We start from the raw sequence: 17,886 nt of genomic DNA, 5'->3' as shown, positions 1-17,886 counted from the left end.
AATCCTGCACTGAGGTTATCACGGCTGGTAATCGTGCATAGTGTGCCACTAAAGTCATCTTGTCTAGTGTGTACAACACTACTAATGCTAGTAGCTCAGGATGATTTTCATTGGTTATAAGTAGGTCTTAGTACTGAAAAGTTTGGAGACCCGAGCTCTTGATGTATGTAACTTTGTCTTCTAGATATAGGAATACCAAACATGATGCATTATAATTTTGGGGACTGTGGCACGTGGAGGGGAAGTTTTGTGTCAGTGTGAATTGTCATCTGTAGTCCAAAATGTGCAGAAGTACAGACAGTTGAACAACAGCTGTTGTGCTTTCATGCGTCTGAGCTGTGTTACAGTGTGCCCACTGCTGTCTGCTATAAAGCATTTGAGCCGACTGGACCTTGCCCCGTGGGAGGCCGTGCCAGTCTGATAATGAGTTCACACCTTCCTTATCAATAAAAGCATCAGCACAGCCTTATCTATGCACAATTACTTTTTTCCAGTGAAAGATTTTATTTTCAAAAGGTGCCACATTTGCAACATGTACATACTTCTGAGTGTGATGTCCAGCAGGGTGCCCTGCGGGTTACCTTGGCATCGATCCAAGTCTGGCACAAGCACCTTTTTTGACAGATAAGAGATTGGCATGATCGCCCGTATGTAGACGTGCCCGGTGTGATTCGCTGCTGCGCTTTCCTTCCCTCTTATCAACTGAGCGCGAGGGACAGCGTCAGTGCGTGAGCCTGTCTTGAGGCAAACTGTCAGAAAGGAAACACAGAAACATCGATTCTCCAGAAAGAAGGAAAAACAGCTGAACAAAATAAATTATATATATTTCTCTGCACTACTCGATGAGAACATCTGCAAGAGAGGAATCTGCTTGCACCCGAGCGAGTGTTTGCAGATAAATAGAAACCCAGCCAGTTTAGACAGAAAGATGTTTGTTATCTGTCAGGTAAAATCTTACTTGGATAATGAACTATGCATAGTGCTGGCGCCGCCCGGAGGTTAGGTCAGGTCCCAATTATATCACATTAACAGTGGCAAGCAGAACGGAGCGGAGAAACCGCGCACTGCATCCCTTCTGCTTCCAGCATGCGTGCAGTCCCTGCGCCTTTAAACCCGGGGAGGGGGGGGCTGTGAGAGGTGGGCTCGGCTCCGCCGGGGAGCAGCTCTCGGAGAGTCCACTCTGCCTGCCAGAGCCGCACTGTTCTTCCCGGGAGTAGTGCAAGGGGCTGCCTAGAATTGAACACCGGTTGATTCAAGGGAAAAAATAAATAAAGGACCAACAATATCCAAGAACAATGTGTGTCAAGGAGAGAAGTACAATGCATCAGCTTCCAACCTGCTCTTATTTACACTTTTATCTTTGACCTGGCACTCTTCTTCTCTCATCAAAAGACTTGTCCATTTTTTCTACTCAACCAGTAGACCTTACGCGGGGAGACGCTCTGAAGCTCCCAGAGGACCAGCGATGAATGGAAAGTTCAATTATTCGGAGGACCCTGAGGATATTTACTGTGAAAATGTTAGCAGGGACTGCGTCCAGACGGGAATGGATGGCGGTGTAGCGGTGGTGATTGTTCCTGTGGTCTTCGGGTTGATATTTCTGCTCGGGATTATCGGCAACACGTTGGTCATGATAGTCATTGGGCGGATCAAATCCAGGCGATCGCGGAGCACCACCAACATTTTCATCCTGAACCTTAGCATCGCAGACCTGCTCTTCCTCCTCTTCTGCGTCCCGTTCCAAGCGACCATCTACTCTTTGCCCGAGTGGATCTTTGGAGCTTTCTTCTGTAAATTTGTGCATTACTTTGTGATGGTCAGCATGCTGGTGAGCATTTTCACCCTGGTGGCCATGTCTGTCGACAGGTACATCGCTGTTGTCCATTCCAAGCGATCCCCATGCATCCGAAACAAGAAGAATGCCTCCATCGGGGTGAGCATCATCTGGATTCTCTCTTCGGTGATTGCCATTCCAGTGGCCCAACACCAATCAATCATGAGTGAGCAGAAGGAGGCTCCCAACAGCTCCTTTTGCTGGGAGTACTGGGGCGACAATATATCAGCCAAGCAGACCTACAAAGTGACCATCCTCCTCATCGGCTACCTCCTGCCTTTGATGATCATCACCTGTTGCTACGCCAAGGTAAAGAAAAAGAGCAACCCTAAATTATGAAAGTTACATTCCCCAAAGCCCCTCAGACATATTTAGTTATAACATGCCGACATTTTAGACCTCCCTTTTCGACTCTTCTTTTCTGAGTTCTTTTTTTAAAACCAAACAAAAAAACATTTTGATGTGTAAAAATACTGATCACTTTTATGTCTTAAACTTTGTATTTTAATGTAAAATGTTGGACAATAATTAATTTCTGTCATTCCACTACTAAGTTTTTGTAATCTAGAAGTGATCCCTACAGCACGGTGCCCCCTATTTTTTTAGCTCATCTCCCATACTCCTACCACGTTTCCCCAGATGTCCAGCACTCCTTTTGAGTTTAATGCACAAATACTCTACAAACTTTGCTCCATTTTTTCCTGTTCGTGAAGAACAATTTGCTCTCCTCTTCCACTTTGCTCAAAGAATCACTGTCCTACGTTTTTGCCTTCTAATTTGCTGCAGTTTTTACTGGTGAACTTCACAGACCAAAAACTACAGTGAATGTTATTATAATTTTTTTGTCTTTTGTGAAATGTAGCTGTCATTGACAAGACAGTATACGGTTTTACTGTTCACTGCACACAATGTCAGTCAGTGGGATAAAAGTAGAATTATGTTTTTGTTTATTGAGGGGGCTTTCACTGCACCTGCTTACGCACTTCAGTAGAGAATATAATCTTGAAGATTAGTGAACTGCCGGTAATGGCCCATCCTTTTGTACGAAACACCCAGCTCAGAAACCCTAATTCGTATATTGTCGAACATAAAAAGCGTTTTACTCCATGTACATCCAAAATGGAGCACTGCTCGACCAGGTATCTGTCATGTCTTGTCTTTAAGTGCGTGAACTGCCCCAAAGACCTCTGAAGAAACCATAACTGGAGCCAGGGAGGTGGGGCTGCTCTCAGTATTGGTTAAAAAAGCTGACAGAGATACTGATTTTATTTTAGAGGTGGCTCGACTCCACCGCTTATCTGAGCCTTCGGTGCTCAGCACCAGCACTTAGCTGTCAAAACTGGCACTTTTCATGAGCACTATTTAAGGACAAATTCATTTATGGTAGGCACGGGGAGATTCAGTGATTTGCACAGAATCATAGGATGTTGAGCTGATGCCGAGACTCGAATCTGGTTCCCCAACTCCGAAGTTGGCAGCTCTGGTCATTACGCTACATCCTCTCCCCACTCTCATGGTTGGTAGTTCTGTTTTAGGCGGCACTAACGGGAGAAATAGGCTGGTGAAAACTGCCTCCTGACGAGAGCCCCGGAACTTATTTATTTACAAATTAACCGTTGCTCGACTCATTTGCAGGCTGGGTTGAACATCGGCCACCCACATAATGAGAGTAGAGGGTTGCAGCGACCCAGTTACTGCGACCCTTAGAAGATGTTTTCTCTTATCCAGTGGAGCAGAATGTTTGTCATTCATTTAAGGGGATGTGTCTAGGTATTTTTGTTGATCACAGACGTGGAAGGGTAGTCGAAGAAATGTAAGTGAACAAGGGACAAAGACACTGAATATTTCAACTTGTTTGCTTCATACACATTGAGGAATATTTAGAAATGTTAATGCACATTTTGATCTAGTTTCTACAGATTTTCTGGATTTTCTCTGCATATGTAACTCCTTTTATAATATAAATGAGAAAATCGTTAGGTATTCCTGTTTTAATCTACAGACATAGGCTATCTAGAGACATCAGACTTCAGATAGTGTCTGTGGTGTTATTCTTCTGTGATAGTCTTAGAGCATATCTTACTGGCTTGGTGTGCACTATACAACATTGGCATGACGGATAGAGGAATTATTTTGGGATACTGTGCACCACATGCCTTTTAGTACTCAGGCACCAAGCTGTGTCAAAGTTGCAGAGGATAGATGGCTAGCAAGTAATAGATAACTTAAAAAAAAGACTTTCCAAGGAGGAGCAGAATTCTATGATATTGGCCCTCCAATCACATATTATTGGGAGGTCATTACAGTACCTGGGTATAGGATCAAGAAGCTTCTTCCACCCATTTTTGCCTCTTGAAGCTAATCACGCGCAGACAGTTATTTTTCTGGCTGATTGAAGGGTTCTGGGTTTATAAATCTTGGACCTAACCATATATGCTTTTGTGCTGCAGGTAAAGGGTTTTTAATTTGATATGACCCTCTACTTTCAACGAAGGTAGGGAAAGGTGCTTCTGGGATATAAGATCATACTTTCCGAGTTAGCACTAGCACAGCATTTCAAGCCAATCATACATTATTTTCAAGATATGCAGGGATCCGTCACAGAGGATGGTATCCTAAACTATCCTTGAAATGACTACTGCTTTTTTCACAGTAGAGTAATATAGGAAGGGGATGAAATGTATAATTTCAGGTAAATGGGACAATTGGAAAAAATGCTCAGTGGAACTTCTACTATCTTCTGTCTTAAGGTCAGTTCACTGTCCAACACGATGCCCAAATTTATCATGATAGGCCTGGGTTCGGGAATCCGGCCGAGAAGTCTAGGGTTAAGTCCCTAGATAGACTGTCTAGAAATCCTGATGCTTAAACCCCCCACAAAATATTGTCTGCCGTGGCTTCATTCAACTGAAGCCAACAAGAGTTCACCCATCAACTGCATTGTGGAGTGGCCCTTGGTTAAGTTTCCATTCTGTCTGTAATCTCCATTGAGTTTAGCTAACATTTGTGGATCATCAGCTTCGGTCTAGATGCTTAAACCCCTTTCTGAGATCAAATCTAATAGAGGGTAGTTATAAACATTAAGCAGTATAGGTGATAGAAATGGGGATAGATGTGGGCCCTATGGCACCATACAGCTTAGACCTCTCTGCTTAACTTTCAAAGATCCCTGTTTGTCCAGCCCATTAGGAATGACTGGATTCAGGAGAGCTCAGGACCAATCATCTGTCTCACTTTTTCATCTGTAATGAAGCAACAATGTCCAAGACCACAGTTTCAGCCCTATGTCTAGGGCAGAAACCATATTGCAAATCATCGGGGAGCCTGTGCTACTTCTGCATTTCTAAATTAACTGTTTTATTCAAGAATTGTAATTAAACTGGGTAAATTCATGGTGGTGCTACAGTTAAGCCTGAATGCCAACAAGTCCGAGGTGTTGTTGGTGGGAGGGAACCATGACCGTTGGAACGAGCTCTGGTGGCCAAAGAGTCTAGGCGCTGCCCCTGTCCCTAAGCCTGTAGTGAAGAACCTAGGGGTCTGGATGGACACTTCATTCAACTTTCAGACTCAAACCAAAAAGGTGGCGGGAACCTGCTTTGGTCTGTTGCGTGGACTCAAACCCATCCTGGGTTTCTTTGATGCCCCAACGAGGCAGATCATTATCCAGGCTCTGATTATGTCTAACTCAACTATGCCAACTTATTGTACCTGGGAGTCAACAAGTCAGAAATACAAAGGCTACAGAGAGTCCAGAATGCGTCCGCTAGATCCCTCTTCGGTCTGCGCAGAACCTGCTCAGTGACAAGTGCCATTCGCCGTCTCCACTGGTTGCCTGTGGCCAGGCAAATCGAGTTTAAGGCACTGTGTATAGCCTTCAAAATCCTGAAATTGGCATCCCCGCAAATATTGACGGACCTTCTCTTACCCTGCACTCCCACGCGATCGCTCCGATCTATGGGACAATGCCAGGTAGTGATCCCCCGCGTGAGAAGGGTTTGTGCTGGAGGCCGTTCCTTCCGGAACAGAGCTGCCATCTTCAGGAACTCCTTGACGGCCCATAATCGAGGGCTTACTAACTACCTCCAATTCAGGAAAGCCATTAAAACTTTTCTTTTCCCTTCTCTGTAGGCCTTCCTATGCCTTTCCGTGCGTGGCCATTCTTTTGCTGTTCAGCGCCAGGACGCCTCTTAGCTGGGGCAGCTGTCACGCTTTACAAAAGTTTTAATATAACATAACATAACATATAGACTAAAAGGGTCTTTCTTCAAGACATGAAAAACAAGGGCAATTTTCTAACTAGCATAGGAGTCCAATGCTGTAGGGAGGCAATCACTAAGTATTTGACGCTGTGTCCAAAAAGGTCTGGATGGATGGTCATCGCCCGCTTGGGTAGACCATCATATTTCTTACCTGTGAGCTTGATCTTACCCATCAGGTTTAGAATTAGGGGGTCTTCCCGGAAATGAAGCTGTGGTATATTTGTTTACTCTGCTTAATTATTAAATGTACTTTTACTACCCAAGAATGTACTCTTTGTGGTTGTGAATAGTGCATTTAAGGTTCCACTGATGTTAGTAGTCACCTGAGTACCAGACGTTTTCATCCAATTTTTGTTGGCAAAACTTGCATCAGTTTTTTTGCAACTATTTAACGATCATTGCTTGTGTTCATTGTGTCAGGAAGGGTTGATGAGATCAAGCACCGTTTTAGAGCGTGTCTGGTCGAATTGATAGTTTTGGCCGAGAAAAAAGGTTTTGCACCCAGAAAAGATTTATGATAGGGGAATACCGTTAATCAACATTTAACTGTTTGCTAAAGGTTGCAATTGTGTCTCCATTTAGTTACTTGCCACCTGATGCTCTTTTCATCTCTTTCTTGTCTGGGGAAAAACAGTGCGCGCAGTGTGATTGAATATGTTTCTATTTTGAGGGTGCTAGAGGGTTCATCAGAGTAGACACTTACCCTTCCATGTGGTTAGCAGGTCCCTTGCCTGCAAGGATATTCTTAAATCATTGGCTAATTCTGCCAGTACATAAGATGGACAGGTTGTTCTGTTTAATTTTCAGCCAATGGTTTTATTTTTAAAAATCGCCATTAATTGTTGGCGATCTGCATCAAAATATCAAATATTGAAGGGGCATGGAATATGAATCACACATTCATCTTCTCTTTTAGATTTTTGGAGGTTTATGAAAATGCAGCTCATGGAATCTTGTACTTCGGCAATGGATGCTCTGCCTGAACTGTGATTAGAAAAATCATATTACTTCCCAGCCTTCGTACATAAAAAAATATTTATTTTGAACATTTTAAGAAATGTTTACTAAAGAACCATATGAACCATCACATTCACAGGGAGAAGTGTTATCTAGCGTGTAAGACATCATCAGATCCTCTGTCTCGAGCCTCAGTTTAATAACTGTGCTCAGGGCCGGCTGGAGAGGGCACTGACCTCAGTCTGGGAAAGGGGGTGGGGGGGCTATGTTTAGCAATAACTTACAATTGAAAAGCACCTGCTGCTGCAGAGTTCCTTGTGCAGCCAGCTTGCAGGCTGGAATACAAATGTCAAGATAACACTTCTTGTGATTAATGCTTCTGCTAGAGAGAGACTGGAGTTTTGTCTAGTGGCAGTTTTGACTTGCCATAAAGTAGCACAGAGGGTTAATATGCCTGCTGCAAAGAGAAGATCTATATTTTATGTGGATAGGTGAGTGGATTAGTAAAACCAGCCTTTACCAGTGCTTTAAAACAAATGAAATGTATGTGAGATGAGGGGCACTTTTACCGGGTGGTAGGGAGGGAATCTGAGGAGGAGGTCATGCTGGCATGGGGTGCCAAAAAAGACTGTAGCACCAGGCACTACCAGGGCTAAAGCCGGCTCTGACTGTGCTCATAATGATAGCGCACAAGGGTATAACCTCCCCGTCCTTCAAGTGTATATCTAGAGTATTTAAAGGGAAAGCGTTCCTGTGTGAAGAGGGACACAACGTTAACAAAGTAGTACATGGCATCTCTCCAGATTATCCCCACCAAGGTTCTCCGGTGCTGCCATCTGCCCAGAAACCCTAGGCTTGTCTCAGAGAATGTACTCCCCATGCCCAAAGCCAGATATAGAAAGTTTGTGTTATTTCCAAGCTTTCTCCCTCTCCAGAGGACTAAAGTCTCACCTTTTCCCAACCACATTTTACGAATGATCCATTGGTTTTCCAGACTCTACCACTATTGATAATCACTTTCCACTGAACCTGAATGCCCATGTCCAGCTCCAAGACCCATTCAGCACCAGAAGCCATAACAACTCTTGTCTTCTCCCCAACTACCAAGGCTTTACCACCTCATCAGAAGGCTTCAAGGCAGTACCACAGAAGACACTACATGGAACTGGCTGCATTCCTTGGATTCACACAACAGTACACGTGAACAATCATCATGCACTGCATATTCTGAGCAGCAAGGTACTGCGTTCCACCAATCTTGTAGAGCCATCTGAGGCACCTAGCAGACAAGACTGATCTTTTCAAAAAAGCCAAATTAACAGATAATAATTAAATATCTGCTATCACACTTAGCTAAGAAAAAGACAAATATATTGTGAGCACTGAATAGTCCTTAATATAAAAACTCTTTTAGGAACTTAATCAGTTTTCTATTTGAAACACCAGTGAGTGAATTAGGTGGAAATGTTCTAATAGATGAGGGTGACTTGGAAACAGTTCTGTAAAAAGAGGGAACAAGCCAGATCCAGCTGGCCTTGGAAAATATGCTGACTTTATCCTGGTGCAGTTTCTGGACACTGAGACACATTCAGCAGAGCCTACACTTAGCTTTGTAATCAGAACAACCAGCAGGGAACGAGGGAGTCCTCTTATTTTCAGTTCCAGCTCAGCCCAACAACAATGGCACACATAAGGGGTGAGCAGCACTCCTTTCGTTTGCCTCTCATCCTGGTTGGATGCCAACTCGAGCTTCACACCTTGATGACAATGCCACTGAGGAAACAAACCCACTCAGCTTGTCACTTCACAAGTACTTAAGAGATAACATATGATTTGGAGGCAGCTGTTGATGGTTCCAAATACTATGCATGAGATGAACTTGGACTGTGAGGAGATCAGATGTATCTGTCATTATGAGTAATGAAACCAATAATCATTTATAGAGCACCTACTCTAACTTTTTATTTACTATCAAAAGGAACCCTTTTTAGCAACTTAAGGATAACGAACGATTAAGAAAAACACTATGCTGCTAAGCTTATGTCTTGCCCCTCATTGATGCTGGTTCATAACTAACTAAGCCATGTTACAAGAGTTGCAGACTGTGACCTGCAGGGAACACAAGAATCACCTTGGCAAAAACAGTAACTCTGAGCTTTTTGCATAAAATACAGACAAGTGAACTGCACGTTAAGCAGTGTGCCTTGCAGCAGGCACCCTGACAATCTTTGTAATTTTTTGTTCAGTCAAACCTGTTTCTGGCCGGCTGCATTAACCACCATAGTTATGTCCTTGTTATTGGATAGTGGAATTTGCTGGCTACACAAATACCTCAGTACAAGTACCTTACTGACGTAAGATATTTTAAAAAGTAGCCTTTTGTGCATGAATGTCGATTCACCAAAATTCCAGGGGTAGTGGAAGTGACACCACTCACCCTGTGACCCTATTGACAACACAGGTAGTAACATCATATGATTTTTTACCCTGAATTTTCCTGTGAGGTCATACATATCACATTACCTTAACCATGAAGGCATCACAATTAGTAACATCACTGAAGTTCCATATTAATTGCATGATTACTTCGACAACAGAACACACACACATGTCTATTCTAGTTACCACCTATATTAGGCTGATGACATGACCTTTGATAGTTCTGGGATGTACTCCTAGCACAGAATTGCAGCAAGCAAAAATGAGCCACGCCTCTTCTAAGAGGGCCTGGGGGGTCCTACCCCAGAGAAAACTTTAGAAAATGGGGCCAAATAGTGCATTTTGAAACATGAATTTCACATAAATTTGGTAACGAGCCAATGGCACTGAAAGTGCACTCCTTAAATATTCAAGTCCTTTTATGGTATACCAAACCAACCAGCCGTGGCCAGTGCAGGTAAGCGCGCTGGGGCGGTGGGGCCGGGTGGGAAGGATTACGGCAGATGAAGACAAGGGAAAATGTATTATTTATTTTTCCCTCGTGGTCATCAGTTGAATCCCTCCCTCATCCCGACTCAGGCCGTGGCTGAAACCAATGAGTCCTGACACTCCCCAGGTGTGGACCACATTTTTTTCGAAATATGCTATGGGTGCCCCCATATATCAAAAATGACCTCCATTGTGCCAGGGCCTGCATTTGGTCATGCGTGCCTTCTTAGACCAACCATTATATACAATATACCACAGCCAGATGTTTGCCATTAATGCCATCTATATACCATGGATGACCCTTATGTAAAAAATTACCTCAATATGTCAGGGCAAGCATGTTGTCATGGTGGCCCCCATCTCATTTGTGACAGTTGACCTCCCTCAGAGTAATAATCAGGTCAAATCTGCTACTCTCAGCATTATGCTATGTGTGCCCCATGCCAAGGATTTCATCAAAAATGACATCTTTAACATTTCTCCACATGTGTCCTATATGCAAATGCGTAGGTCTAGTGTGCAAGTACCTGCATTTTACAATTATGGTAAGAATAACCTCCAGTACTAATTACGTCCAGTATGCTAGTACCAGTATTTTATCATTATGCCCCAAAAATGTCTTCAAGTCTACCACTATTTAGTCACAAGTGCCTTTCATGCTAAGGATAGCCATTACCGGTATTTTGCCATGGGGGCCTTCATAAGATAGTAATTACCTTCACTATGCCAGGTGTTGCAAATGCGTTCCACCCCTTTTTTATATCGCAGTTTTTTGCTTTGGAAGATCCGGTTTTTGGCCCATTCTAATGGGAGAGACTCACTACCCGAGTCTCACTAATGGTAATTTCATGATAAATGGTACTGTGCATGTTTAGCGCTAGTTTCCACCTTGCATTATAAGGCTGTTGTGGTGCAGAAAAGGTGATGGGCACTAGACTTGTTACACGTGGACATGTGTGTGCACTGGTACAGGCTGCGCGTGAGAGATTACAGTCATGCGCAGCCTCGTACCTGTACACAGGTAACCTGCCTGTGGTAGTTTTAAATTGCAAATTCAACCTGTCAAAATACTCTATTTGACAGGCCTAAATATTCCTTTAAAGTAATAATGAGTCACCCTATGTTGTCCTTATTGCCCATGAAGGCAGGGTGCAGGATGTTTAAAAGTGGGGCATGTAGACATTATTGTTGAACATGTCCATACAGTGAAATGTCCCCAAAACCGATTTTCACTGTAGCAAGGTTGCTGCAGCCGTAGTGAATCTTTGGGCTACCTTGTTATATTTATTAAATGCTAATTTCAGATCGGGAACAGATAGAAAAATACTTCTTCCACTCTTTTGCATTGTATTTAAAACCCTTTTTAATAGTGGGATCAGATTTTATATTTTGTTTTTTATAGAAATGCCAATTTTGGAAAGATAAGTAAAGAAAGTAAACGGGAACCCAATAAGCCCTTGCAGGTTTGGGGCGAAGTACACAGCAACAGCAAAAAAATGCGAACAAGGGGATACGTCAACAACAATCTACACAAATACAAGTTTGTTTTTTAAGACAGAGTTGACCATTCATAACAAACCTCAATCACACCCTGTCATCGTTGTCTATTGACTCAATTAAAGTAAGGAAGATAGATCTAGAGACGTACATATGAAATACAATAGTTTACTTTATTTTATTTTTAATTACATCAACTATATTGCATGCCCTGTTTCCAACCCAGTAGATGATGAAGGGCCTATGTTTTCTAGCACTCATCACTTCGATGTCCCTGAAGGAGTTCTTCAAAACAGTTTTCTGCAACGGAGTCAAGTATATGCTGGTCCACTCTTGCAGAATCAGAATCCGTCGTTATGAGAAATATCTACAGATGAAGTCAATTTGGTTGGAGCTTTGAGGTGGCAAGTAGTGGAAACACGTTGACGTTTCGGTCTCTTGGGTGATTAATAAATGAGACCATTCTCAGGACCATACTTACATCATAATTAAGCACCCTGTGGAGTACGGTTCATAGATTACTTCACATATGAGGGTGCAGATATCCCACCAGGAGCAGCTGCGGTCGGTAGTAGGAGTAACTGCAGGGCGGTGACGTGGGGAGGGGGAGGGGCAGGGTGGGGGGTAGTAAACTATGGATTACGGAGGTTTACAGGTAAATTAACATATAAATTAATAAAACGAATTTCGTTGCGTGCACTGCATCGCATTTGGGGATGCAGTGCACGCAACGAAATTTGTTTTATTAATTTATATGTTAATTTACCTGTAAACCTCCGTAATCCATAGTTTACTACCCCCACCCTGCCCCTCCCCCTCCCCACGTCACCGCCCTGCAGTTACTCCTACTACCGACCGCGGCTGACCAGGAGTTATCCAAAGACCCCAATCAATGCTAAATTGTGATCGAGAATAAATCCAGTGAATCTGAGTTAGTGCCATCAGCAATCGTTCAAAGTTCAGTTTGGCACTGATCAGGGACCGAAGTACCCCTCCCTGTCCCAAACCCAGTGAGAAAGGTGCTAATAAAATATTCATTGCTCCGGCTGGAGCGCCCCATGATGTGCTGAAATGGCTAACTAGCACACCTGCATCTTCTTGTGCTTGACCGAGGAGAGCAGGGAAACCACCAATGTGATTTTAGAAGTATATGGAGGTAGCAGGAGCTTAGCAGTCCCCACCCCCTTGAGTAATCTTGGAAAATTAACCCTGTGTCTCCTCGGTCCCAAAATGCATGACCTGGGGAGACATTACATCATTTCTGTAAGCATTTCTAAGACTTGAACCAGTGTTCTACACCCTGGGAAAGTAGGGACTTGTAATAGTTGGTTCTATAGTTGCATTCTATGTGGCTTAAAGTAGGACAAGAAAATATCAGACACGTTATGTTAATTTTAAATGCTGTATTGGCTGTCTGTTGCTGACAGTGTTTTTTTAATAAACATTGCAATGCTTTATTGGCAATCATGATTGCATTTAATCATGGTTATAGATTTAACAGACATGATGGTGCTTTTTAACATGTGGTCTTTTAATGTGGTGACCACTTGACAAGGCCAATAGGTTTCCCTCATATTATAATGTGGTGACCCCCCTTGACAGAGCTAATTGGCTTGTCTTATATTGTAATGTGATGACCCATTGACAAAGCCAATATGCTTGCCTTATATTTTGACCTGGTGACTGCTTGACAAAGACAATAGGCTTACCTTATATTGTAATGTGGTGATCCCATGATAAAGCCAATCGGCCCGCTTATTTTAAAGTGTTAACCCCCCACATTGTGATGTTCTATCTGGTGTAGGTGGGGGCTACTCTTATTTTGGGGATCAAATCTAATTTTAGAAATTCACCTAAGGTATTTCAATCTGCCTGAGGTACATATGTTCAAATTCATGCATAGTATTTAGCACAGTGTGTAATAATTGTACTTTCCCTTTTTCAAAGAAAAAGCAGCGACTAGACAATCATTTATTGAGTATTATTATTACATGCCAGCAAATGGCGATTATTAGCCCACACCACCTCCTCTGAGAAGCCCTTGGACTGCTCTGCTTCTCTGAGAGAGTCAAGTGCTGCAGGGGAGTGCTTTGTTCCCACAAAGGAGACAATTGTGGACCTATTACTTGCGTAGTCCTCGCATCCTCCACAACTAATAATCCAATGTCCTATTACACCAGGACAAATGGCAGATTCACAAGCATAATACCACATTCTCATTCATTCACTCAAATTCACTCGTACTTTGCCTCACCATACTTACTGACACACTCACTTGCACTCACTTGCACTCACTCTTACTCTCACTAAGTCTTTTTCCTGTCATTCACATTTACAATATCTGACACTCCCTCAAACTCATTCATTCTCACTTAATCACTTGAAGTCACTGTTACTTTCACTTAGCCATGACTCATTCATACTCAGTTACTGACACTCAATCTCATACATTATCAGTTACTACAAGTCACTGACTCTCACGCACTTTCACACAGATATACTCTCTCACACTTACCTGCAGGCATACACACAGCATTCACATAAAAGCATTTTTTAACTTCCCTTAGCTGTCCCATTCCACCTAATTGTGCTACATTGTTTATGACACTATAGTGAAAAATATATTATTATTCATTATTAGTGTAAATAAAATATTGGCAGAAAACAAGGAGAGGGCATGCATAAACTCAAACCCATAAGGACTAGCTGGCACTGATTTTGCCACCTCTGAGGGCAGAGGTCTCAAAGGTTGTCTTTACTTTCACATGTGTCCTTGTTGCTAATTTATTTGGGGTAGAGCTTTCAAAAATATAAATGTTTAAGTTGCCTGCAAGACTCTGCTATTCCACCCCTCGTGCCCTACCCCCATTTCAGCTGTCACGCCTTAACCCCATCAGGGGATGTCGGGTATGTAATATATACTTCCAGCGCTGCTTTGGAATGAAGCCTGCCTGTGCCACACTTTCCCTCCACAAGTCAATCGCGTTGATTCCAGATGACTTCATGTACACTGGGAGACAACAGGAAGGTGCACGTCGAGTTCAGTGAAATGAATCAGCCCTAATCACTGAAGCGTAGTACTTGATGGGTTTTGCTGTAATTAATTGGCGTAGGTGATTAGGTTACCTAGCACGTGCGCTGAGACCATATGGAGGCGGGTCACCTGGTTACACACCGCCTCACTTCGGAGAAAAGGCAGCAGATGAGAGGAGCGCCCGCCATACTTCTCTGGGCTCACATTTTGCTTTCTGAATTAGCAATGAGAAATCTTATGTACATTAGGATTCAAATGCCGTCTTTCTTTTTTTTAAAGAAAAGAACAGATAAATGTAAAGTTTTTAAAACATGTGGCGTTCTAAAATCCGGTAGGAATAATTATGGCCAGAGAAATGCTGTTCACGCACAGTATCAGGGTCACCTTTTCACTTAAATTCCAACTTTCGTCCTTAACAATGGGGAATAACGAGTGAAACGGTCTTTGTGCATGTTATTCCCCTCCTTCGCACTGTTTTGCACATGTCATAACCCAACGACAGGACATGGACGAAATAGTTTTACATTTAGGTTGGCACGTGGGCCACATATTGGCCTTTTCGGGTGTTATCATCATTTATATGTAAACACTCTCCAGAGCCAAAGGGAGAACTGTGTGGATGCATCAATTTAGATGGTGAAGTCTGAAATTTGAATATGATTTTACTGATTTATTCAAGATTTGCAGAAGAAAAAAAATAAAGTGTCAGAACCTGATTAATACTGTATGCTATAGGTGAATAAAATGTACGCTGAGCAGGTTCCATGTGCCACTGTAGTATTTTGCATCACAGTACAGCTTGTACTGTAGACATTTTATTTAAGGCGTAATTAGTAATTTGGAGCTTAACAATTGTATGTTGGGAATAGTACCCACTGCCGCGCAGTTGAAGATTTTGTTTAAATGGCACCAAAATAGTGAGCAACACTAATTATCTCTTTTAAGGTTTGAATTTTTTCCCTCATTTTCAGAAAAAGAGGCAGAAACGACAACAGCTATCTTTTAAATTTAAAATGTGATAGTTTGATGACTGAAAAAAAATGAAACAATTGACAAAATCTACTCTGTAACATTGAACATTGAACACGGCGATACTTATCGTTGGATGTTGGAGCATGAACCTCCTAACAATAATAATAACCTGATTTATAAAGCGCATGGTTACGCCCAAATGGCATGTTCCCGCCCTGGAGGAAAACACAGAAACCTACAGCCCAACAGTCCTCACCTATAAATAAATACAAAGCCTGTGAACTAGTACAGCCTCTACCTTACCCAACATGACCTTCTTCCAGAGGAAATTGAAATAGCCATGTTTTGAGCTTCTTACAAAAGGTCTTTGCCGAAGGTTCCATCCTGAGGTATAAAGGCAACCACCCATCCTGGCCCTCTTCACCCGAGGAACAACCGTCCTATTGGTACATGATGACCTGAGACTGCAACTCGAGAAATGGCATTTCATCAATGATGCAAAGTATCGTGTGCCTCTGCCATTAAAAATTCTATGGCAGAAGCTCAAAGCTTTAAACGAGGTTCTCTCACTGAGAACCAGCCAGTGCAAGATGGCAAGAGCTGGACCTGAAGGTGCACATCTCAAGGCATGCCGCTCCATTTTGAATCCTCTGCAATTTCTGAGATCTCCCTTTCGCTCCCCCCACATAGAGGACATCACAGTAATCTAACTGTGCGGGCACCAATGCCTGCACAATGGTTTTCCTAGCAGTTAGAAGGAGAAAGTCCATGATCTTTCTTAACATTTTGAGAATATCAAAACATTTTCCTGAGACTCGGGCTATCTGGTGCCCAAAAGACAATTTAGAGTCAAACCAGACTCCCAGGTTCTTAACCTTTTCCTTTGAAGCTGGGATTGAGTCTAATACATCAGCCCATCAGGCCGATGTCCTGATGGAGAGGGACTTACAAACAATGAGGACCTCGGTTTTGTTGGCAGTCAATCTGAGGCAACTGCTGGTCATCCAGTCAGCCACCTCTGCTAGACACAGCTTAATCTGGGCCGCCGCATTTCCAACCTCCTGGGATAGAGTGATAATCAGTTGAGTGTCATCGGCATAAGACACAATGGTCACATTGTGTTGTCCGATTATCTCTGCAAGGGGGCGCATGTATAGATTGAAAAGTGTAGGGCTCAATGTGGAGTACTGAGGCACCCCCTTAGCAGAGGAGAAAGGCTTTTGTACAACTTGGAAGGTGCGGTCTTGTAGAACGGATGCCAGGCATGGCCCCCGACACCACAGTCCCCGATCCGATCTAAAAGAAGGCCATGAGATACGTGTTGAATGCCGCCCTCGGGTCTAACATTATTACCACTGCTGTCTGTCCTCCATTGGTACAGTATCTATGGTATTCAGAAGCCAGCAATAAAGCTGACTCTGTGGATGATATGCCCGGAAGCCTCACTGAGATGTGTGCAACAGGTTCTTGGCCCCTATAAATTTAATGAATTGGCTATTTACAGGCCTTTCCGCCACTTTAGCAAAAAAGGGCCGCAGCAAGATTCTTCTTAAATTTTCCGTCTTTAGTTAAGGATTTTTCAGCAAGGGCACAACAATAGCATGTTTCCATTTCAAAGGCACTTGGCCCAGACTAAAGGGCATGAAGATCAGATTGCTCAAGTGGGGCAGGATGGCTTCCATTCCCTGCCATACGATTTTAGAGGGGGCCGGATCCAAAAGGAACCCTAACTAAACTTTATCCCAAAAAAACCTAAGCTTATCCCGAGAAGGAACATTAAAACTAAAAAGACCATCTGCTAGGGGAGGAGCGTCAAACCGAGCTTCAGGAAAAGGAAAATCTCTGACTTCCAAAGGAAAAGAGTCATAGATTTTAGACACTTTACTCGCAAAGAAGTGTGCAATCACATTGTAACTTTTGATCGAAGGATTATTGCAGACCGCTGCACGCTCCAAAGAGGACATGGAATTAACTATAGAGAAAATACCTCTTGTAGAGTTTGTTGAGGCCTCACTTTTCTGAGCGTAAAATGCCCTGCATGTGTTGCATATCTGCTTATGATGGTGTTTGAGAGCCGCTTTATACTTAGCCTTACTTTCGGCTCTGTACACCTTCCAACATATCCGCTCCAGGCATTTAGAGGCTTCTCAGATCTGGACAATAGGTGCCACTCTATCCAGGGCCACAGTGATCCAACTCTCAATACCAGAGATGACTTCATCCACATCTTCTCCTGCCACAGGTTCAGATTGTAAAAGTGCATTCAGCAGAGCCTCAGTTGCTAATTTGGTCAATTTACGAGATTCAAAAGATAAAATGCCTTTAGACACAGTAGCAGGCTTTGGTAGAAGTACCTGGAAAGGTTTGATAAAATGATCTGACCAGATGACCCAGAACTGAGTCTT

The 17,886-nt window shown here is 43.0% G+C and overlaps 1 protein-coding gene across 1 annotated transcript in view; it reads left to right on the top strand.

Moving 5' to 3' along the window:
- The first annotated feature begins 1,006 nt into the window (after positions 1-1,006).
- LOC146776244 (galanin receptor type 1-like) overlaps positions 1,007-17,886 on the top strand; it is a 723,192-nt gene continuing 706,312 nt past the window's right edge. Inside the window, exon 1 of the mRNA XM_085636908.1 lies at positions 1,007-2,143. Within this exon, the coding sequence (XP_085493034.1) occupies positions 1,466-2,143 (678 nt within the window). The 5' untranslated portion in view covers positions 1,007-1,465. The remainder of the gene's footprint in view (positions 2,144-17,886) is intronic.

This window comes from Triturus cristatus, chromosome 12 (assembly GCF_964204655.1).
Source record: "Triturus cristatus chromosome 12, aTriCri1.1, whole genome shotgun sequence".
Lineage (NCBI taxonomy): Eukaryota > Metazoa > Chordata > Amphibia > Caudata > Salamandridae > Triturus > Triturus cristatus.
Note: the sequence above shows the minus strand (reverse complement) of the source record. Positions and strands in the feature narration are given on the sequence as shown.